This window comes from Lichenostomus cassidix, chromosome 5 (genome assembly GCF_008360975.1).
Source record: "Lichenostomus cassidix isolate B80296 chromosome 5, HeHo_3.0, whole genome shotgun sequence".
NCBI classification, from domain to species: Eukaryota; Metazoa; Chordata; class Aves; order Passeriformes; family Meliphagidae; genus Lichenostomus; species Lichenostomus cassidix.
Genome location: NC_139486.1, coordinates 50336368 through 50362095, shown reverse-complemented (window position 1 = coordinate 50362095; position 25728 = coordinate 50336368). Strand labels below are relative to the sequence as shown.

Below are 25728 nucleotides of genomic sequence, written 5' to 3'. Positions count from 1 at the left end.
AAAGAACACTGCCTACACACCAGTCCCTAGACTTTGCTAGTATATCAGCCCCTGAAATAGTAAAGCTGACTTGCAAATCATTTCCTCTTCTAGGAAGAGAGACACAATATATGATATGTTAATGGAATATTTTGGTCACATTATTCTACAGGGGCAATCACATAAAGATGGTATAAATACAAATCTGAAGTAGTCAGTGACCTCTGTAAATCCACAGACCAGAAATAACCATATTTTTCCAGTTCTTCAGCAGGCTGTTGGATGGTATTTGTGTAAGTAAGAAATACAAAACTTTTATATACATAAATAAACACTGATTCCTGGAAACAAAGCTAAACTCTTGATACAGAAAAAATATCCTATCATTCGAAAGAATATTTGCTGTCCATTAATGTTCTTGCTTGCTGGTTTTGATAACAATGGGTTACAAAAACTGTGGAAAGAAAGATGTTCAGCCATCAGCAATGCACCCTCATCACTGACAGTCCTGCAAATTGTAAGAATAGAATCTTTCCTATTTGGTTTTAATTCTGGAAAGATTCAAGTGAGGGACAGCAGTTCAATATTTGCCTGATGATACATACTTTAATATGTTGGTTTCAGCTCTTCCTCTGAAAGGGTTTGCTTTCTTAAATGGTACTCTCTTTGCCCATATTGATTTTGTTATTGTTTTTCAAGTATGTCAAAATATTCCCCTGGCTTAATGCAGTGTATCTTGGGAAATATTTTGCACAGTGAATCGCCACACCAAACAGACATTTGCTTATGTGGCATTGTTGCCATAGATCTGTATCTATCATGTATTTTCTAGTTTGCAGTGTTCAGCACATTAATGTCCAATCAAAGCTGACGTCAGCACACAGATACTTGTGATGTATGGCATACTGACATAAACACACAAATCATGTTGCCCCATCTGGGCTTGAAAATTTAACAGAGCTCCAGATCCTCCTCCAGCCCCATACAAATCTACCTCCTGCTTCTGGCATAAACTTGGCAGCTCTGGAGGTGAGCCAGGACATGGTTAGGAGGGAAGCCAGGAATGGTGAGATTCAGGGAAAGAGTTTGTTGGCAGCTAGAAGAGGTATTGTTTTAAATTATACTAAAAATGAAAAAAAAACCCAAACCCAATCCAGTCTTGGAAAGTTTTCAGTCTTGCTAGATGTACTGCAGTTTTTCTAAATTAGTTAGTTCAGCCAAAATATAATTATTCTAACAACATGGTAGCAATCCTGTTGTGCAGGCTGGGCTGGGCATCCATTCTATATCTTACTTTGTGCTACTGTTTTAGACAGACATTTTCTTTTAAGTGCAAACTTGCAATATTTGGGTTCAACCAAAGCATACTTTCAAAACACATCAAGAAAATCCATGTAGCAAGCTAGCTATGGAAACAGGAACTGTACCTGTGTTTAACCAGCTTTGAGGAAGGGCAATTATGGAAAAAGATTGCTTTGTCTTACTAATTTTTCAGAAGGCACTTACCTTTGAGTATTTATTTGTGCATCTTTAAAAATACTTATTTTCAAAAAGAGCAGTTTAAAACATATCATGGGCTGTATTTGAGTATAAAACATGGTACTCTACCAACACAAATTAATGCATAGCCTGTATGCTCAGACATACACACTGAAATTAATATTGTGTGTTTCTACTGGATTGAGTTCTTAATGTACCACAATTTTATCATTACTACTATTAATCAAATCAATCTAGGTTCATCTGGATTCCATATTAGGAAAAAAATCTGTCTTTTCTACTCTGCTCTAATTTCTAGTTCTCCTCTGATATCCTGTCAAAATTTTTCGAACACCCAGAGATACATCCTCTCATTTTGTCAGTTTTTAAAAATAATTAAAAACCTCACAAAATTTGTGCACTAAAAGTATTTAAATTCTCAGTCCTTGGACTGCATAAGCAAAGAAAAGTCAGGGAATTGAAATTTTTCTTAAGACAGCTTCAACTTTTCTACATAGTACATATAAACAATCGCAACATTTAAAGGGAAATAAGACACTCATGTTTAAGGTGTACAATGAGATCCAATCAGCACCTATATAAATAGCTGAATTACATGGGCTTTTTGCATATATTTGCATTTGTATTATGATCAGTACATTAATATAATTTTAATATTGACCTATATACTGCATTGAAAATAAGGTATTTTGAGACCAGGTCTCTTTACAAAGAGATGTTAGGCTGATATTTTGGTAGAAGGCTACATTTAACTTCTGTATCTTTACATTCTGGTAATATAATACCATCACTGGCGTTATTTTAAAACGTTTAATTAAGAGCTAATACATTGAATCCTACTTGAGTTTCATTACCTAAAACACTACTTACAAATATTGTTCGTATTTGGACAAAATCCAGTTTGAACAGCAAGCTGCATACATTTCATATGACAGCACAGTATTCAAAAAGGAATTCAGATACTCCTCCCAAGTCTAGGTAAAATTGTAGTTGGAGGCAACAATCTGTTGTTACCAACAGGTGAATCCAAAAATCCAGAAACACTTCATTTGAAAGAAGGTCTCAATAATAAACAGAAAACAAGTTCATGCAAAGCATTATGAACCTTATGAACTTAAAGCAAATGTGTGAATTTTCAAGAAAAGCTCAAAAATCAGTTGTATTTTTCAAAAAATTCTGCTACATTCTGTCATAAAGCTGAAGTAAGCTTAGCACCACAATGGAGACAGCCACACTAGACTAAAACGAAGCAGTGGTTGGATATTCAATAAATGAAATAATTCTTGATATTTTTGACAGATTATCACACAATGATGTGGTAATACTTCACAACACACAAATATTTACCACTTGTCATTGCTACTGAATCTTAAAAGCATTTAACGTTGGAAATATAAATTATTATGAAACATGACTTAAATATTTACAACCATTTGTTAATAATTACTCTCAAAAAATTGCAGAATTACCCATACATTTTATTTTGGTAAAAGAAGTTAGGTAATAGGCCCTTGTATTAGTTTTATAGAGAGAAAAAATTTCTGCACTTTTTGATTATTCACAAATGCCCAAAATAAATGATTAACTAGTGCTCTGACAAAAAGCATTATTTGATAATTAATAAAGACTATAAACTATAAAATTCTATATGTCTTCTAACTCCAAATGGATTAGAACTGTTTACGGTGTTTGCACACAGCAAATCTACCAACTGAATGTTCAATTTTGGCTCCGAAATGAATGTACACTGAGACCACAGGAATACAAGATGACCAACAGTATATTAACAAATTTTGGGGTGTAGAAATCTGTACCAATCTCACAAGAAAACGGAACACAAGTGTGGTGTCTTTGCTGGAAGACAGATACCCTAGAAATATATATAGAGGATTTGCTACAAACTATAATGCCTTCAGTGATGAGAAATCCACACTTAGGGATTCTGACTGATTAGGCATCTTCTTTTACCTTTGAAGAATCTTACAGACTATAATAGAACTTAGCTATAAGAATCCATCTGTATGGCTGGAATAAGAGAAGCTCTGATTTGGTTGACTTATTTATAGGTACAATGTGTTCCATTAGCTAATTTAAAGCACTAAATAATAGCTTTGAATAATTTTATACAAGGTGCAGAAGCGAAGAAAGGACATGTAGTAAAGACGTGAGCAGGCAATTAGATGCAGCACACTCATAAAAATGGAAAGAGAGTAACAAAGCATCTGTTGGTCAATATGTTACACAACACATTAATTCCAGATTTTGGTTGTTCTCTTAAGGTTGCTTTTAATAACATTTGTCCTGATAGTTGTCTGCTGTGGGAACTCTGCAGTGTTTTTGCATATTATCATAAAATGTCTGATGAAGGTGGATGACACTGTATACAATCAATTTTGATAAATTTTCAGGAAGAATAATGAGCCAGGAAATAAACAGTAGATATCACACACTAGGAAAAAAAAAAAACTTAAAAAAAAAAAATCTTTGGATCTTCACTGAAGACACTTGTCTATTACTTGAGCTATGAAAGCATTTAAGGCCAGCAAACCTTGGCACATTACAAAATAAGAAGTATGTCTATTTTGACATTGAAGGGAAGACCTAAAGGCCAACAGTGAAATGAGAGATTACTAAACAGAGACAAACAAGTCAATAAGAGTTGCTACTGCAGCCTAAAAAAAATGAACCAAGTCTAGTAGTTTAAATCAAGTGTTCCATCTGTTGATCTCCAAGTGCTTCACAAAAGACAGACAAGTGCTGCATTCCTCATTTACAAGTCAGTAACAAGCACAAAGGTGTCATGTGAGCTGTCCAAAGCCAAAAGCCAGTCAACAGTGAGCTGGGATCCCAACTCAGCCTCTCATTGTAGCTCTGTCTGCCCCCTCTATTTGAGGCTTGGTTTATTTGAGGCACATCTATGGTTTCGGGGTATCAGCAAAATACTTGGTGGCATCATGAAGATGGTGTGGGAGTAGAAGCCCAGAAAGCTGGGTGTTGAAAATCCTGTTATTATCTGGCTGAAAGAGGTGACAGACGTACAGTGTGTTAAAGGGTGACACTTTTGGAGCTGAATCCTGTCCAGTGCTTTTCTCTTCTCTTTCCTTAGCATTGAGAAGATGAAAGCACAGGCTGCAGGTGACTGAATGGTTCTGGGGCGTGGGGCTTTTGTACAAGTCCTACTGCACTGAGGAGATGAAATAAATCTGATTGAGCCCTTCTCCAGTGAAGGGTGAGTGGTTGGGAAGAAATCAGGACAAGATCTGGGCTAAGTTGAGCCCAGCACCTCCCCTGACCAATATCTGGTTTTCACTAATGAGATTGTCTCACTGTTATAAAAGCACATATATAGAAATCTGTAGGTTGTTACTTGTCTTTCATCATTACAAAAATGAACTGGTCTTTTGAGCAGCTTCCTCTAGAAAACTGAACACAGAAAATATGCTGTGCTACAAGTTGCTCATAGTGTAGTATAAAATAGAGACACAAAAGCAGTCTAAAGAGTGAGTCATACTACAAAAGAGCCATAACAAAACTGATGAATTACGTATTTGAGACCAACTGGCTTAACTAAAATCCTATGAATCCACTGGGAATCATTTCTTGTAAGAAAAGGTTCAGGAATTCCTGTTGTTGCCCTTTTGCCTGACAAAAATGTCATTGCAGTTTGCTTACCAATTTAGAAAGGCTAACACTCACTGCAACTTTAGTTCTTTAAACAGTGAATTGCATTTTATTCACCAGTGACCAAAAAGAACCTGCACTATTATTTCAATTAACAGCATCAAAAGGAACATCTGAATGATGTTGATAATCAAGTGGCAAGATTCTGAAATATAAAATCATTTAAAAAACTAATCCCTTATCCAGTATAAAATTATAGGCTGTCATCAGGAGCAGGCTGGCAAAGCTAGGTCCAGATGGGAAACTGGCTGGGCAATAAGAAGAGGTAGGGTGGAAATGATGGGTAGGCTGGAAACGATGGGAACCTAAGGAAAGACATGACTGCTCCCTCTGCTGGCAAGGTCCTCACCTGCTTTAATTTTTAACTAATGAGTAGGCATTTCTTTAATTATTTAGGATCTAGCCAATAAATAATGCAGAATGCTCCTTCCTCAGTCTGTTGCTGTGTGTTTGCACATTTTTGAACTTATGGTGCCCTATTTCACTAGAATAATTTGCCATAGAATTAAGGCTCTGATGGATATCTAATGGAGAGCTACTGGCTTTATATTTTAATTCTTCATAAAATGAAAAGCAAGATTAAGCTATTTAACCTTCAAAATGCTATATTTCACAATGTATACCCATTTCATCTTTAATTTACACTTTTCATAATATTACGACAAATTGCTCATCATAACTTACTCTAAGAAGAACCCCTTTATGTAGCAATAAGACACTATAAAATTAAACATTCTGCAATACAAACATATTAAATGACACATCATACCAAAAATGTATCCTTCTTTCATGAGTAAAATTCATGACCAATGAATTCAGCGACAATGTTTGTATTAAAACTTAATTAAAAGATGAAGCTAAGCCATTCATTACTTGATTTGTGATATAAATTAATAGCTGCAGCAAGAACATTTAGAAAAAACCTGTTCTAAGATTTTGGCCTACAACCAGAAGCTCCCAGAACAGGAGGGATCAGCTTTTTTTGCCCACTGTTCTCATCTGAATCCTGGCTGAAAAGCTACTCCAGCTCCCAGCTTTCCAGAAGGCTCCATCCCAGGAATCCTCGCCTGCCATTTGGTTTGCTGATTTTAATCTCACAGGACTTTCTTACAGTGGCTCCACTATGCTGAACTGGCACTTGCTCCTAGAAGTGAGTTATTATTAAACTTGTAGGTCAATTGTGGCACTAACAACTCTTTGGAAGCTTTCAGCCACGGTGTACAATTTGCTGGTCTAATTAAATATTAATTCTAAGTGTTACATTCTGTGGCTAAGAGCTTTTATTTTCCATCATCAGTCTGGAAGAGAAAGAGGTTACAAGGCTAATTTAATCTTTTTTTTTTTTTTCCTTAGCATTAAAGCTTAACTGCATAGGCACAAAAACATCATTAAAGATGCAGTATTCCTTTTTATTATGATTATATTCTAATTAATAGAGAATGTCTAAACAAATAGAGGTGGAATTAGATTCTGAAATTTCAGGATTTTTAAACAACAGCAAAAGTTCCCATGAAAATGTTTCTAAGCAGACGTTACATAGAAAATCAATATTTGGTTCTGTGAAAATCATTTAAGATGGGAAACAGATATGCAAGGATTTATTGTAAAGTATTTTCACACAAAATTATTGTTCTTTGTTCTGAAATAGAACAGATAAACCATATATTTATGCTAGAGTCAAAGGATTTTTTTTGTTTTTTTTTTTTTCCCAAGAACCTGGACTTCTACTAAAAAAAAATTAAAATTGCTTCTGGAAAACAATATTGCCTTCCATTTTCTGAAAGAGTTACTTGCTTAAGGCAAAAAAATACTTTGTGTATCATTTAAAGTCAATCTTCTAATCTTTACTTATCGGTGTCCAAATGGGCTCAATACATGAGCCTCTTCCCTTCTGCTTCCATAACAGTTGTGTCCATGTCTGGACACTGGGCATTATATTAACTACTTAGTCCAGTAGCCAAAAGATTCCATATGCTTGAACAGATGACTATCTCCATACTGTGATGGGATATTTAACTGTTTAGGTCTAATGCTGTAGTTCAAAGATTTAGTTCTAAGCTTTGCCTAATTTTCATAGACATATTTTCAGTTTATATACCTCAAATGTAAAATAAAACTGCAACGTTACATGTATTCATGCACTTCTCAAGCTTAACATATGCACTTTGGGAAAGCAATTTCTTTTTATTAAAGAGAGTGTATTGATGAGGTGGTGATAAGGATGTGTATATAATGTACTTCTAAAAAGTAAAATTTATTAAAATGGCGAGGCTGTTTTAGGCATGCCACTTTAACATACAATGTGACTGTACATCGTAATAAAATTAATTTGGTTAAAACACAACTAATATGGGGGGACAAAAACATGCTTCAGATGTATATTGTATTTGTTTTTGAAATGGGTAGTTGTTACCAAATCAAAAGTGGTAGTGTTACAACACAGCCTGTTTGCAACCAAAATTTGATTCTCTGAAACCACAAAATCTTCTATTCCTTCTACAACTTGATTAGCAAATACTGTCAACAATAAGAGAAATTAAAAAAAAACCCAAACTTACTGTTTCGCTATTTGAATTTTGAATAGGATACTTCCCTGAGCTTCCTACTCAATCAAAATTTTAAAGATGCTTTTATGCATGTCTAAAACCCAAAATACTCATATCATAAAACTATGTGGATAACCCGAAATACCTGTCATAAATTTATGACTCTCAATATTTATTTGTACAGTTGTTAGACTGTATTTCTCACATAAAGCAAAAAGTAACACGTAACATTATAAAGCAAGTAAAAAACTCCTATATAGAAAAATATGTGAAAGCTTCCTTAATCATGATATAGAAACCACATGACATTGGATCTCAATACAAATCTGTGTGCAGCAGCCACCTCACCAAATACATTTGAAGGTTATTCAGCACTTTACACCAGTGAACTCTCAGAAGTTAGAGCTCTAAGGTAGGCAATCACTCTTAGTTCTAGTCATAGGAATAAAGATTTCAAACTGTGAGAAATTCACGAGCTAGAGGAGTTCACATCTTATAATCCTATATTAGCAATGGATTCTAAAGCACTCCATTGCTTGACTTGGAGTTTAGCTGCTAAGTCACTCAGTGTGAACACAAAAGGCTTGGGATGTGAAAAGGTTTGTTTCTGAATTTTTCTACACTGAAACGTACAGTAACTTATGCACTTCGGTGAATTCAAAACATCAAAACATTAATATTGCAGGAAATTAATTTTTAACATACTGGATGAAATAATGAAAATACCTTGCTAAACAGAACTTCAGACTCTGAGGACAGGTTCTGTAACCAGACTTATTCATACTGACTTTTCATTAGTCAATTAAATTCCCTTGGTACTTGCTGACTAATATGGTTTTTAGTCCTTACCAGTAATACCAGCTTCGAGTTCCAAATAAAGGATGGCTTTAACAAGTGCTGTGCTTTCTCCTGGTGAAGATAATAATCTACTCATAAAAGTACTATTTAAGTGATACAAAATTGAGAAGAACAGGAATACAATTAAAAACATTATTTAGTATTTTGAGGGAAATATGTTCTTGGATTTACCAATGATTTCTAGTAATTAAAGAAAAAATTATTATGGGAAAATATTTTAAATTCTAATATAGGGCTTTTCCAGTATAAACCAGTGACATTAAAGTCCTTTCAGTCACATAATTGCACAATAATTCTTTTTCTAGATTTAGGTATTAAAATGCACAGATTATCAACACACAGAAAAATAATCCTTCCTTGCTTTTATAATATTATTTAAACTTGGAAATTGTAACAACATATGAACTGCCTCTTCAATCTGCCCTCCTTGATCAATGCTAGATTTTAAAAATGGAAGTAATTTTCCCTTTTCAAATGTACCATATGATTTCTTAGGCACAATGCATTTTCAAGAAGCAGTAGGAAGACTTGAAAAATAACCTTCCATCAACTATTTTAATCATATTCGTAAGTAGCTCAATATTTATTACCTGACAGACAGTGTAAGATAAGAGTATGTTCAATCGGTAGAAAATATCAATCAAGTAAAACTTGTCACACATCATCTGAATAAAATTCATAATTGAATAAGTTTTTTGTGTAATTTTCTTCAAACCATCTTCCAGAATAATGTATTCCTATTTTTGTGGTTGAGAAAAGACAATTTTCTTTTTTCTTCATGCATTGTTTGCCCTAGAAGTTTGATCAATAAAACACAAAAAAATCTGTATGCTTTTGTGGACAACAATTTCTTTCAATTATCATGAAAAAACTCCACACACAAACATACTTCTTTTGCAAATTTGTGTCTTTTACCAAAATACAGCCTTACAGAACACCATGAACTGTCCCACCAAGCTGGATGAACAAGCATCATCCCTGGATAAATGCAATTCCAAGTTATTAAATCCAAGACAATGAATTGCTGGAATAATGAAAGAGCCACATTGGTGCATATGTATCACAGAGGGAAAAACATCAAGAACAAAATCACTGTTTAAATGCTCTGCAGTCATTGAAGAGTCAAACCAGACATGAGACTGCAGGAAAAGTGAACAAACAATAACAGCATTGCTGTATTATGTTACTGTAATAAGGTAAAGTGACTATTTTGAAACAGATTAAGGAGGCAGCATGAGAGAAATTACAAACCAGAATACAGAAAATATGAACTAGGTAGGATCATTTTAATGTCTCACCAGCCAAGAGCAAAGATAATATATGAAAAGTAAAGGCAAAATTAAACTTTCTGAAAAAGAAAGAAACCAGGCAGGTTTGATTTGTGAACTCCCTGTCACAGTGCAACACGCAAAGTATTTGGCAAAATACATAAATAAAACAATTACAAAATATATATTTACATGCATATATATACATATATGCATTATTCTTCTACTCCATCTAAAAAACAGAACTAGTCTGGGTTGAAAAGACATTGTCCCTGTTGACAATCAGTACTACCAATTGTTTTACTTCTTCTTTATTGGAATAACTAGTACTGACTGACAGAGACAAGTAATGTCACTCCTAAAAATCTACTTTTTCATGACAAAGCAGGTAAAGATGAAACTGTTTTTTTGTATGTGTCATCCAGACAAAACTTTGATTAAATGTGATTTTGAACTTATATGTCCTTCATGGAAATTACACATGTGAACAATTTACTTGGAAACCACCCAATTAATTTAGTTAGGGGCCAAACTACAACATAGGAAATACAGGAACAGTAGTTCACGAAAAAAATGTGGAATTTACTACATCTTCAGAAAAACAGTCTGTATTCTCTACCCCTTCAGTGCACTGACTTGAAGATTCAACAGAGAAAGCATATGCTATAACTAACTCTGATCAAATTAAACACATATCCACTTGGAGAAAAAAAAAAAAACCAACCCTGTCTCTTACTCTGTTGGAAAGAAGAGATATTTTCTTTACTTTCTGAATGCAGCAAGACCCCTGAGCAACAGAATGGTGAGTAGCTGTGCAGTGAGAATGTGAGCAGCTGCTGTTATTATAAGGCAAGGTCTGTCTGCGGCGCGAGCCGGAGCGAGCACATGTTCGGCTGTCCTCTCATCTCGCCAGCTTCACCAATTAACCAGTGCCAGGGAGGCTGGACACATGCTCCCAGGGGCTCTTTAACAGGCTTCTTGGAGAGTGCAACAACTACACAGCAGGGCTCTGGGAACTCAGTAATGTGGGCTAGGAGGAACCCTCAGCAGCTTTGCTCCTCCTAATGACAGCTCGCTCCACAGTGCAGCGCTTACAGAAGGATGCATGAAGTTTTACAGTTTAAAAAATAAAAAGTATTGTCCTCATTTAAGACAGCTAAGCAAAGATTCTGTACATAATGTTTCTTTTTTTTTTTAAATTCAGAATATTCTAGCACTTACTGTTAAAATTAAAAACTCAGTTATTCAAAACATGAGGCATAATTTCAATCCTAACTCCCTGAGAATTGATCTATATGGAATTTATAAACACAAACCAAAAATCAACTTCCCAAGTAAGTTTGAAAGAGAATAAAAATCTTTGTCCTTCAGTTCATTTCTTAGAGGCACTTTTGGACTCCTCTAAAATATGAATGTAGTTTTTATTGGCATGATATATAAAGAAGAGTACAATGGAAAGAGTTGTATGTCCCAATTATGGACAGGCAATTCCAGTGTGTAAGAAGTATTCTTATTCTATATATTATTCTTATTAAAATTCTATTTCTTGCATTAAATTTAACTGTCCCTCTTTTTGAAGACAGACTGCCGCCTAATATTTAAAAATAGTAAGTAAAGAGATGGAGGTATGTACTGCAAGGGGAATATTCACACACTTTTCACTACAATGGTAAAATTAGAAAATCGACCTTCTCTATTTTCAAAGCAGTGATTGCACTGGTATCTAAATAAATAACATTTGCAGGTGTTCAAAGACCTTTAACAAAATGTAATACATAAGCCAGGATTTAGTCTATTGATAAACTCATCTACTATGGAAACATTTTGCATAATATGAGGTTTTATCCAGTAATCCAGTACTTTTTTACTATACTCAAATCAAATACCTAAAATTATAGATTCTCTGCTCATTGTGAATAATAATTTTGCTTTTGTAAGTTACATTACCATTTGCAGAACAAAAGACTATCTACATTTTTCCTTTTGCTAAAAAAGGTTATTTTCAGAAGGTACATTTAATTCCCCATATACTATCAGGAATGATGCTGTTAACTGCTTCTGATTTTGCAGTTGGGAAAATGACTCTGATGCCATAACTGGTTTGCTCCTGTAGTCCCAACAGGACTACAGAATTACAGAGCATTATAGAGCAAACCTGTACCTTTAAGTTCCTGGCTTTAAAAATATGATCATATCATCATAATGAGCATGACAGATAAAGACAGTGGACTGAAAAGCCTTGCATTTATACTCCAAAAACCATTCTGAAGGCAGTGGGAAAGTGCACAGAGATGTTGCAAAAAATAATTTAAAAAGAGATTACTATAGGTATTTTCTTTGCTTTTTTTCAGTTTCTGAAATTTTGATAATTTTTTAAAAAAGGAGTAAGACCTACATTTGGTGTAACTGTTCCTAAAATAGTTTTATATTTAGGTCTTTGTAGATTTTGCAGCATGACTCTCCCACGAAAGTGTAAAGCATATGATATAATCATGTTTTAAGTTCACCCTTTGAGAAAAAAGACTTTTGAAAATGTCCAAAGTTGCATTTGTTTTCTTACCACAAACCTTAAGCTTTTATTAACTGGTGTCAGCACTGAAAGGCAGCAAAAGCAGCATTCCTACCTGGATAAGGTGAGAGGGCACTGTGATGATGCAGGCTGACAAAGATTTCCTGAGCAGGCCACGGAGAACGTACAGAAATTTTGTAAGGCTATGGGCATCTTCAGGAGTATCACTGCAACAAATGTCATCACCCCACAGTATGGAACCCAGACTATGAATTCCTATCCGCAAAACATTCCTTTGTTTTTTCTGTTGGGGAAAAAAGAAAAGTCATTTGTTATTTTTTAAACACCAGGAGGAATAACAAAATTTCTAGAATGCATATCCAAAATAATTGTGTATTTTATGTGATCATAGTAATCTCAGTCCATCTTGTAAAAATTGCAAATGGAATGGCATTTTTTCACTGCCTGGATATCATGCTATGTCAGATAAGCAACTACAAATGTAATAGACAGATGAAAATACTGAGACCTACTAATTTGCATTTTTTAACCAACTAAATGTAAGTTTATTCTGACATAAAAGTCAGTAACACTAGGATCTTTTATGTCTTTTCTCTCTTCCATCACTGTCCTAAAAAACGTAAAAAAAAAAATTTTCCCCAGTTCTGAGAGAGTCTGCTGGAAGTGCCTGAGAGCAATCAAACACAACTTCTCCCTCTATTTTCACCTTTCCGCCGCGTTACTTTCATACTCTGACTATTCTGACTGTTTGCTCCAGTTTCACTTCTCCTGCTCCTTCGGAGTGAACAAGGTCAGTGCCTTGCCTCACCAACACAAGGGCCTGCCACTGTCTTAGAGGTCTCCAAGTATCATCTATGCTCCTTTCAACTCCTTCCCCCTAATGAAGGAAGTTGTACCCACAGCTGTACAAAAACAATCTGATGGGGACATCAGCAGATTGTCTCTTAAGGACCACACCTTGACAGGAGAGTTTCTGGTCTGCTTTAGATGCCTTCTGGGCACTGGAATCTAAGCTGTCCTGACATATAAAATCCTCAACAGTCCCATGTGCTCCCTACCTAAAGCCTGTTTGCTGCCCTGCAGGAGGCTGCCAGAGGAGCATCCAACAGAGGCAGTGGCTCAGATAAAGCTCTTTTTCTGAAGGGACAGATTATGAAGCCAGAGTTGTAATTTGTTTATGCAAAGTAAAATGTTATCTCTCATGATGACAAATCCCATTTCTGTTTATTTGATGTGACCTTTCCTGGTGATCTTTGAAAAGGATTTTAGACATATTTGCTATCAACAGCTGAGAGAGAGACAATAAACTCCCTTGTTGAAAGACTTCCTGCACAAGTTGATCAAAGAAACATTTCTAGAGTTCAGGGTTCATACTTAAAGACCAGCTTTCTTTAATTATATACACACACATATATATACATACATCTAAAAATACTAGTTTTGATAAATAAAAGCTTGCAGGTACTTTTCACTACAGAAAAGTGTTTTGATAAACCGTAGATTATAATTTCCAACAGCTGGAATGAACAGCAACTATCAAGCACAAAACATTGCACAGCTGCTCTGGCAATCCAGAGGAAAGGTTTTGACAAGACAAGAGGTTACTCTTCCAAATGCTTCCTTAAACATATTGGGTAGACAGAGCCCAGCTTGTGAGACACAGTTAGTACCACATGGCTCTGCATTTATCCAATTGTGTGTCTTACACAGAGAACTGATCTGCCAATTTACTTCCAATCTCTGGGAAAGCAATCCATGTTTCAACTCTGGCAGATTCTTTAGTCTCAGGCTTTGCAGGCTTTTAGGCTTTTTAGTTATGAAAAGTTAACTTTTTACAGTAGTCTGTGAAGATCAGGACAACAGTACAGGATAGTGCAACAAAATCTGACCTCTCTGCATGGTATTTGCTAGGCTCAGATAGTCAGTTTTAAAAAGAATAGAAAAAATAGAACTTTTAGTCTAATATTCTTTATTTACTTCTGATCAGAGCAGATTCAGGCAATTCTTGATGTGCATTTAAGAAACAGGAAAAAACCAGGCATTTAAGAAAACTATTTTATCTAAATATTATGAATATACACCAGGCAGAGAAAGTGTTAGAGTATTTCAAAATTTCAGCACAAACATACATAAAACTTACAGAAACTTTTTAAATGAGAAAAGTATTTTGTCTTATGAGGAGCATCCGTAAGAAAAACATACAGAGGAAAGAGCTGTTCTCTTACTCGATAGAGGATGACAGATGCTTGTTTCACAACATCAGATCATAAGAGTAGTAAAAGATAAAGCTATTCAAACACCAGATAATATCAGATATAATCAGTATAATTCTGTCAGGCCCACAAGGCCCTTACAAAGAGTTTATTCCAAAACTGAAATATTAAAAAAAAAGTCTACTATTCTACCACAACAAGCCTGCTGTAAAGAGTAGGTTAACATTCTTTTAAATATACCACTAGATCTTTTATATTCACATTAGTCTGGAAGTTTGGATTTATTTTTTAATTTTCTTTTACTTGTAATTTTTGTAACAGTGTTTGATTTGGCAGCAGAAATTCTGATTCTGAAGAATTCAAAAAACCCAACTCCAAGCCAAGAAAAAGAACAACCACCCCCAACAATTATCCTGAAAGTCACCCAACTTCAGGTCCAAAATATACAAAAGAAATGTTAAGGAAATAGTTGCCTATGAAAGCTCTGTTGTCTAACATGAAAAGCCCCAAATACTCTGAAACAAACAGGTACAAGTCTGTAAAACTTAATACCAGGATCAATTTATAAAGGATTCAAATTCAATGATCAACAGCCAAGAGTTACTGGGAGGTTTTAGAAAGCATGTAAACCTGATGCTCGTATTTATAAGGTTATAGGTAATTCAAACTCTGATTTTCCAAACAAGCCTTGGCAAAGATGTTCCAGTCAGTGTAAACAAATAGGTTTTTGCTTTGGTCAACTTCAACCAAACTTTCCTGTATTCTAACACATCAAACAGGAATTATTGTCCTAAGGTTCACAAAGCCATGCATGACAGTAAAAACAAATTAACCTCTGATGGCCACCTGGAGATGGTTCTACAAAAGTAATGTTAACCAATCATACTAGGTCCTAGAGAGGCCTGACCATGTTATCAGTGGTCTACTAAACCTCTAATGGTAGTTTTCACTAATTTTCCTAACTGTGTCAAACCATCTCTCAGCTGGGGTGAGTCACATTCTGCTCCCTTTTCCTCACACCACTCTTCAAATAGAGGAGTAGTAAATCTAAAAATCTCTTGCATACTGACGTGAAAGTAGCCTAAAATATCTGAAATTTTTACCAGTCAGGTAGAGGATTATTTGGGGAAGGGGGGGGGGAGGGAAGGGGGTGCACAAACACACAAATTTCTCAGAAGCTTTTATAATTATATATGGCAATTATACACAGGTCCAGAAGAATATAGTCTGCTCCTTACTCTACAGTCTTCATATCTGCCTACTTAAACAGCACTTCTGAGGGCCCAGTAAATAGAAGAGGATACAAAGCAGCAGAGATTTGCTCAGAGATTTGCTCAATAAAAGATCCAAGGTGTGATCTGGGCCAGTACTATATTCAACTCTGGACATATTTTTAAGAAGGTTGTATTACACAAGGCTTCTAAACGTACAAAATTTGAGTGTACAAAGAAAGATGATGCATGGGGAAAAGTGGAATATTAAAAGAAAGTAATAGAAACCACTCCAGGAAATCATATGCATTACCTCTCTTGAAACAGAAAGAACTACATAGTGCTAATGGCTTTCTAGATCAATAAACTGGCCTGAAAAAGGACTTTTCTAACTTTTAAAGCTTCACCTTAGAAACTTATATGTATTATTTAGCAAACATATACTTTGACATTATCTCAGTTAAAGTCCTGGTTTTGTTTTATCGACACTAGTAAGACATTTTGAAAAAAATCGACAAAAAGTACAGAAAATAATGATCCGTGATCTTTAATTTTTCCCTATTTGCAAGCAAAAAACCCCCAAATGCTCTCTCTGAATAACCTTCACTTTCTTTTATATACATATAAACAGAAAAATAAGCAATAACAGCCTGATGTCTTCAGCAGGAGGCTGTTTGCTGGCTGGAGGCTGGCAGGGTGTTTGTTTCACCCAGGGCTCTCAGGAACAGGAGGAGCATCCCCGTGCTGCACAGGAGGATGACACACATGGCTGTTGCCATGGCTACCGCAGCGAGTGGGGAGAGGGGCTGTCAGGGACCAAGTGCCTCCTCCAGACTGGCACTGCCACCAAAGGGAAGGGAAAGCCTAGCAGACATCTCGGCAGAGGCTGAGCGACGAGCACAAATAACCTACATTTACACACAAGTGCTCTGCGCAGGTGATGTTCCTAAAACACACTGTTAGACACAAAAACATCCTTCCCGGCATTGTCTTCCCTGCAAAAATGATTCCTAAGATATTGGACTGGTACACAGTCTTGTATGAAATCATTTCAGATTCTCCAGAGTCTATACTAATTGACTTCTACTGCAGTAACATTTCTATTACCAATAATTATCCTTCAGCTAAGCTTTAGTACATACAATTTTTTATTTTATTTCTATCAACTCCAAAAGAACGCCCATGTTACTGAATATGACAAAGAATAACCAATAGGCACTGCTCAAATTAAAAATGGTCTTTTAGCTTATGTTGCTACACTTAAAATGTTTTTGATTGCCCAAATTATGAAGAGTACAGAGATTTTTGGAAGGCTGCTAAGTTGTTTTAATTTGTAAATTCAAATAGCATTCTTATTTCTTTACTCATCTTTCAATGCTCACTACAAAAAGACGCCACCATTTAATTAATTAAAAAATTCACTCCATTCCATCTGAAACATTGAAAAAATCTGAAAGTTTAAGAATAAATGTTTAACCTCAAGAATCTTGAACAGATTATTGTTAAAGAAATAATCTGAAAAACAAATATTGTAGGGGGAAATGTGTTTTGCTTAACTACATTATATTTGGCCATCCATTTATTAGCTAATTGCACAGAAAATGCATTTTATTAATGCTGTCTTACATTTCTTTCTTGCATGGTCCTCCATATCTGTAACAGGCAAAAAAAAAAAAAGAGAAAAGAACACTACTTATTTTGCTTGCTCACGTTAGGAATGCTAAAAAGCAATTTGTTCTTTATTAATTTGTCCAAGACATTCTTGTGCCACCCTTAAAAAGCCAGAACACAGTAGTTATAGGATTAGAGGAGTATAAAAGTCTTCAGTACCTGGGGATCAGAGCCATCAAAGCCTTCCTGGGAAATGATCCTCTGAATGGACTGAAGCAGCCTTGCATAACCACTGTTCATATTCCTGTTGGGAAGAACAAATATTTTAGTTATGTATTTTAGTACTCTCCTATATGACTTCAACAGCTGTATAAAAATAAATACGAGTAGATGTAGTTTTCAGTGCAAGTGTTATACAGAAAAAAGTGTTGGAGAAGAAAAAAAACCCCAAAACACTTTGAATAAAGTTGACATTATAAGCAGTTGGGATTGCTTCATATTAACTAGTCCAGTGCTCAGACATTTAGTGAAAGCTAAAATCTCTAGGGATTAAGATAACTTAATTATGTCAGGCTCACTTAGATCTAGAAGATTAATGATTTAATGTATCAATTTAAAGTTGAAACCATTACAGCCCAGTACAAATCTTCTGTAACTGACAAAGACCGACCCAATTGTTATTCCAAGTATACCTAATCAATGCCCTGATGAACAGAGCTGACTTTCTGTGAAAATTTTCATACATTTTCACTGCTTTATTTGCCTGACAGCAAAATTGCGAGGTAGCACTTATCTTATGTATTGTTTAGAAAATATAATATAACATTCGGAAAACCAAACAAAAGCAAACTGATGGCTAAAAATGGATATAAGAAGACATAAAACAAAATGAAAGTTCAGCAAATCATCTTGTCTGACTTAGAAGCTCTTTACTTTCAAAAAGCAATTCAGGTGCTCACTTTTAAAATAGACATACTGTTTTCTTAACTCCCATAGCGCACACCGGCTTGGGTGTCTGGCCTTGATGTAGGTTCCTCAATTCAGCTTAAGCCCTTTTATTTTTTCTGCCTCCAACATTTTCTCCAGGTCTCACTAATTACCATCAAGGGTTGAGGATTCAAACCTCTTGCTGTACTTCTTGGGAAATTTGACAAGTTATTTTGAAAATTTTGCCTCTAAAATATTCTCATTCTCTCCAAGCATTTATATGTGTGGTCTGATAACAGCCTGGGTTGGAAAGCACCTTGAGAGACCACCTGGCCCAAACACTAATGAAACTATTCCCATTACTTTATTAAGAGTCTAGACTGTTATCCAAATGCATTTTACTGATGAATAAACCCAAATAAACTTGCTTTCATCTCTTGGCACAGGAGAGAATTCAACTTTCCTAAGAAGAATGTAAGAGTTGCAATGATCTGTCTTTTATACCATTGCTTCAACTCAAAATTCTATGTTTCCTTTAAGAAAAGAGTATCAACCCAACCCCAAAGCCTCAATAAATTTGGGTTATAAACATCTATGATTAAAAATGTCATATGGTCATCATAATTCCGAGATTTTAAATACTTAATGTCAACCAACATTAGAAGATGATTCTTCTCTGATATAAACACAAAGGAGAGTTTCCAAATTAAACTTTATTTATTTTTGTTTCAGATTTAGAACCCTAGAAGGTCACTGATTAAACTGATGTACCTTAATAATTTAATATTCTTTATGAAATTCAGAGCCGAAAATTAACTGGCAGTATATAATCTCAACATGGTATTTCATGCATAAAGTCTGCTTTGCTATACAAAAAAAGGAGCACCTCAAACAGGGAAGTTTAACTTGTGAAGTCCATTACTTTCCCAGTGTTCAGCTGCCAAAGGAATGGCTATTAAATCTTATACCTACCCTGCCTGGCAGCTGTCAGTTTACAGGGTGAACTTTCATCCCTGCAGTAGCCAAAATTCACTCTCTGTGTCTTCACATTATCACATGTTTTTTTTGTCAAAGAATATATTGCAATCAAAACACTTGCCAATGGCTGATTAATGACTAACTTGTTTAGATTTTTAAAAGCATATAAAACCAGGTGCCCTTCTACCTCTTTCTAAAATATTAATGGTTTACTTGAATTTGACCCATCTTGTGTAAATAAGAACATGAAAAATATTGTAGAAACACTATTTATATAAGCAAGTTGCATTACCCTTCTGGCAATGTTTGTCATAATATTTAAGGAAGGAAATAAGATATTTCTTATTTTCCAATTTCTAGTCTTTTTTTTTGGTATCGTTACCAAACACCATTTAATTTTGATAATGAGTTTAAACAATTCCTTCTTTACTCTATTTTTGTTTAGCACTTCAGTAATGGATAAAGCAGGAGCTGACAAGGAGGTATCCTGGTTACAACAAAGGCTCTGACTTCTCTGCTGATAGTTTCCAAGCAGTTAACAAAGGTTAGGTTATCAAGGGTATGACAAATAGCCTTGTTATGTATAAGGAGACACCATTAGGCAAGACGGTCCAACCTGTTTTATCTAAATTTATTGGTAAATCTAGACTCTAGATACATGTATTCTTTTTCATAAGCACATATATCCTTAAGGTAAAATTTACAAGTATTACTGAAAAACTGCAGCTTAATTATTTTGGTTGCTTTGATTATCAAACCTTCTTGTTTGGTAATTGCACTGAAGAACAAGACCAGAAGCAGGGAGGTAGCAAATAAGTGTTGCCTGCAATGCACAGAGTCACCAGCGAGGATATTGCTGCCCTTCTGCTAAGTACAGCTGCAGCAGTGCAGCACCCAGGACACCAGAATATCCTGGCAACAACCACGGCAGAATAGTTGCTGTCAGCCACACACCCCTGTAAACCTGAGCCCAGCATTAGCACCAGGACATAACTGCCCTTCCCCAACATAAAAATGAGATAAGACAGAGAAAGTTTATGCCTCCTTTTGGCATCAAACACCCCGTCCCATTTACTACTTCCTTTAGGAGAACTGGCTTCACAATCTGTCTTCAATTAATTTTTATCATGGGGAAATGAACTTCTATCCATCTTGAGTGATTATCCAAAAGGGAACTCTGTAGTCTAATTTAGCCATCAGGTACCAGAACTGAAGAAAGGGGAGAAAACATGGCTATTAAATGTTATACCTACACTGTCTGGCAGGTGCCAGTTTACAGGGTAACATTTAGCTGCTCCCTTCATCAAAAAACAGATACACTCACACATGTGAAAACATAGGAAAGAAAAGGAGAAATTATCCAAACTTTAAGGTGAACAAATTATCTTGATAACCTCCTAAACTCGTTTTTAATTGCAACCTAAAAGGTCAGTTTTAATCTAATTTGTCAAACAGTCATTTTTCTTTCCAAGTCCATAAAGAAACCAAATACTTCTGTGGATAGGAAGAGGGACACATGTATAAACAGACATGATTTCTCAAAAGGGTCAAGAGTTTCTGGCTCATATAAAGTCTCCACATCTCTGATCCTGCATGGGAAGCTCTGCAATTACCTCACAATAGACGCTAGCTACAATTACAGAGACAGTTCACTCACTGAAGACAGGTGAAATAAAATGGGTTTCTTAATGTGGTGCTAGAGAATGAGAAGCATGAGGATGATCTGGTCCTTTTTATAAATACGTGGTTTTCAGGTCACAAAACAGTATGACAAAGGATTTTTCTTATTAAAAGATGCAGCATTGTTTTTCCAAGGATTGTAAAATACATTTTCAGTATCCTCATGTTTCTGACATGAGACTATAAACTGTATAACAAAATGTGGTACATTACTTTTCTTGTATATTTTCTTCTATAAATGCATAATCTGTTGTTACATCCCAGGGTGGTGAATGGAAAAGATAGCAGAGGATTGCTCTTCTTGCTCCCCACCTCTTCCCAAAGAAACGGAGGGTGGGGAAAGAGATGTTCCAAATTTCAAGGAGGAAAAATGAAACTTAAGGTCCTCCAAAACTAGTCATCCTCTAACTGAAAAATAAAGGGAAAAGTAAGGCTGGACAACAAGGTGAATTCTAGGTGCATCTAAACAAGTTATAGACTAAGTAAATTCTTTAAGGAATATTAATGACATTAAAAAGTTGCAAGTCTCTATCAGGAAAAGAGAAAAAGCCCAACACGAACAGGACACCACTTAGGGAACGCCTTGCTCACATCAGAATGTATGATAATTTAATCAAAAAGGTGCAATTAAAAAAAACTCCTGCACTTCTAAAACCTTTCTTTACAATGCTGAGGTTGTCATTGCTCGTGACCCAAATGTGGAATTTGTGCACTGGGTTAGGTTCACTTTCCATGATGAGTACCTGAGGGAAAGTGCCTCTTCAACGGCTGTTGTTACAGGACTAGAACAATTTATTTCAGCCTGAATTTAAACTGTGCTGTGCTCTGCAACATTACAAATATTTAGGATGGAACATCCAAGATAAAATAAAGTGAAAATACCTAGAGCAGACAGATGGTTTTTTCAGCTAATTCCCAATTTTTTGTGACTTTTGGCCTTCTTCCTCTACCTTGGTATTAGTGACAAATGCAAAACATTCTTAGATTTAAAAACCCCCACAACACACCACTGATTTTAGTCTGCATTCCTACACAATTTAAGAAAAAATTTCATTCAGAAACACCTTTACTGATAGAGATCTTGCAAAGTATACCTGTTAGAAAGTAATGCAATCTTCTGCAAACATCTCATAATATAGAGCCTACTAATGTAAATTATTTCAAAAATATACTATCCCCTTTTAAAAAATGCTTCCTTATTTCTGAAGGATTTGTCAGCTTTCACTGTAAATTTCCTGTCAATCTTCTTTTGATAAATTAAATTGAAAGAAAAAATATTTTTAGAGACTTTCTGAGCTTCAAGTAATTTTTGTAACTTTTTTTAAATTTCCTTTCAGGCTTTCAGTACATTTTTGAGGTGCCATCAGCATGACAGATTAGGGGGATTTGGCAATGCTACACAGGCAGTTGGCATTATGTTATCAGGGGTTTTTTCGAGTATGGATCTAACCATAGTCTGAGAACCATGTGTTTAAGGAATTATATGCTCTAAGTGGAGATATTCTAACCAGCCATGGCTGTGCTCCTACTTCACTGTACCACAGAGTAAGAATCCAAGCCTTCAGTAGGACCTTCAGGCAATTCAAGATAAGGTCTAATACAAATTGTTGACTTTTGTTGGAAGGTGACTATTGTGTGAATACTTTCTTTAAAATCATTGTCTAGTTAACTAAGAGAACAGAAATTTTTTCTACTTTACAATATACTGAAGTTAGATTTAAAAGCCTGAGGCATTCAACTGATTTTCCAAACAGTAATGCCAACATACTAATATGTCTACTCTCCTCCTTTTATAAACTTTCTTTAATAAAATTACCCCAAGAGGATTGTGAGCTTGTTTTTATTCCTTGAGAAAAGAATACTTCCTTCAGAATTTTATCACAGTATTTGTAAAAAATACAGTACAATCTGCTGGGTTTCTGTAAGAGCCTGAACTTATTGAGAGCAATGAAACAACTGGTAACATTCATATTTAGCATTGGATTTAATACATCACGACTAATGCGAATTAAAGAATCACAAAGACAGGGTTGAACAGGACCTCAATAGCTCTGACAGATATTTACCTAGATTGTCCTTAGAAATTTTCAGTGATGGAGATTCTACAATACTCCCAACTCATGTCTGTAAAGCAGCTTTTTGTGCAAATCATTAAAAAAAAAATCTTATTTCCAGACTGTATTTCTACCACAACAGTTTACTGTAGTCCATGACTGCAGAGGACAGAGTTATACCCTCCCTATTTCAGCTTTTAACATGCTTCAGAACTCTGCCTCAATCTCTCCAACAAATTCCATTCTTTTTGAGATCTTTTTCAGTGGCTGTAATTCTGAAAAATTCTTCCTTCCCACCTTGCCTTAACATTGATCTAATGCAACCATTTTAAAACAGGGACTTCAAAACCAGCAGTGTTTGTGGTCAGGAATGACAATAATCAAAGTTAGAAGACAAATGATCACTGTAAAGAAAGAGACAGACACAACTCTACAGCTCCTCCAGATTTCTAAGAATTCACTACTCTCAGTGGGTTCTTTATTTCTCCCTGTCCCTTACCACATTGTTCTTAGACTGCATGACAATGTTTAGAATGGTGGCTGGATGTTACTTTGGTATCCAACTTTACTCCCAACAACACAACTCCTTCACTTCCTCAGGAGAAGCTTCTTGAAGGAGACCTTATGTTGAAGGTGCAGGGAGAGGAAAAGGAGGTAAGCCTTCCAAAGCCCAGCTTTATTCGATCATGCTCCTCACCTCATCACTCTGCATTCCACCAATTTGCCAAGGAAATGATATAAATTCAATCTTTCTGTTAGATTTATACTAAAAATAAGAATAGATCTCATAAAGTAAGAATGATGCACTTTTCTCAGGCTAGCACACAAGAACAATATCACCATTATGGATGGCTTATAAAATCAAATACATAAAAGTTAAACTCTATACTGATGAGTTAATTTGATTTTTATGTAAAATGAACAAATACTTGACAGCCATACAGTTAGTGGAATGAACCCAGAGTCACAACATTCTTGTTAGCTAGAGAAAAGATAGTGAGTTAAATTGCTCAATAACAGTAACAACACTTGAAACCTATGTGTCAGATGTTCTTGTGTTTATCTATTGCTCTGCTACTAAAAATCAGTAATTATATATAATACATAAAGTTGATTCAAATATTTACTATAGAAACAATAAAAGTTGTCTGCTCTCTCCTAAAAATTGAGGGGATTTTTACAGTATCAAAAGAGTTCACTTCACAAAGCAGTGACATTTGTTTGTAACAAAGAACAAATTAGAGAGAGACTTGGCTTTTGCTTTGCTACAGCTCTAAGAAAGGTGGTTCATACTGCACTTCTTTCATAAATCTGAGGTTTTATACTTGAGTGTACTGCCATGGAAACCAACCCCAATGAAGCACACCACACTACTGCCTCCAGGACTTGGCCCCATACACTGGGATCTATAAAGCTAGGTATCATATAAATTCAGTGACTGGGCTGGACAAAGGAATTGCTAGGCCAGCCTTGATGTTTGACTAGAGTTGAAGTTTCTCCAAGATACTACAGACATGTGTCTACAGGCTAATAAGAGTCTTTGCTACTGTCACTCATTTTCTCTTAGTCTTCTTTAATTCACTACTGAGAGACATAAACATAATAAGTTATTCATTCAGAGAAGAGTCTGAATAGAAAATGTTTTGTAAGACATAATTAGCGATTGTAATTTTATTCATAGTATATTGTATTTTCCTTAGGTGAAACTGTAGGATGTAAGAAATAAAAGCACATGGTAAACTAATCTCATGTAGCATTCTAAGCTATGTAGGTCAAGGATGGCCTGTCTCCTAAGCCCTAAAAACTGCACAGATATTTTCCTAAGACTGATGGCCACCTGACAAGCACGTCTCTGAGCTGATGGGGCACGGGGCTCAGGGAGTATTCTCAGCCAGACAGGAATAGCTCTCCCCAGTCCCCACACTCGGCTGTCAGTAGGGCTGAGCATGCAGCTGTGTGCTAAGCTGTCCTAGTAATGTCTGCCTTAATTGTCACTGCCAACGTGCTCCCTCCCCCAGCCCAGAGCAGAGCCCTGAGCTGTCTCTGTGCCACTCCAGGCGTGGGGCACTGAGTGGGACCACAGCCGAACTGCTCCCAACCCCCTGCATCACCACACCGTTCTCCAATGCCAGTGTAGACACAAAAATATCCTTTCCTGACAATATGTAGACACAACCTAAACACACAACAGAAGCACGAAGTATCAAAACTTACCATGTTTTTGTTTCAGACTCAAAAGATGACTCTTCATGAAGGTAAAAACCATGCCATTTTATGGACTGACACAGTTCTGGCGACATTTTTTTAGAAAGATCATAATAATGGCCAAACTTTGTATATGTTGTTGGGCTGGTCTGTGGAAACAACAATACTGATTACAATCTTAAACAACTACCTGTCAAAAGAAAGTAATTAACTAGCAACACACTTGAAAAAAACCTGGTTTTTCCCCATTCAGCCTAAAAAAAGCTTCAAGAAAACCACTGTAATATTTACTACTAAGTTTTTGCTCCCCCATTGACAGTCTTGAATGTGAATTTTTCAGAGACTTCAACCCTTGCTGTTCCAAGTTTCATCACCAAAGTGCCATCAGATACTTAAAAGAATGTATTTTTGCACAAGTTCTGGTCAGATGATCACAAATTTGCAAAGGCCAGATCTATGAAATGTGCAGAACATCACATGTTCTGCC

General features: G+C 35.6%; 1 protein-coding gene across 1 annotated transcript in view; it reads right to left on the bottom strand.

Annotated features, from left to right (window-relative positions):
- ELP4 (elongator acetyltransferase complex subunit 4) overlaps positions 1-25728 on the bottom strand; it is a 133180-nt gene that overhangs the window by 77736 nt on the left and 29716 nt on the right. Inside the window, exons 5-7 of the mRNA XM_085062997.1 lie at positions 25251-25390; positions 17617-17701; positions 12457-12645 (exon numbers count right to left, since the gene is read on the bottom strand). Of these exons, the coding sequence (XP_084919123.1) occupies positions 12457-12645; positions 17617-17701; positions 25251-25390 (414 nt within the window). The remainder of the gene's footprint in view (positions 1-12456; positions 12646-17616; positions 17702-25250; positions 25391-25728) is intronic.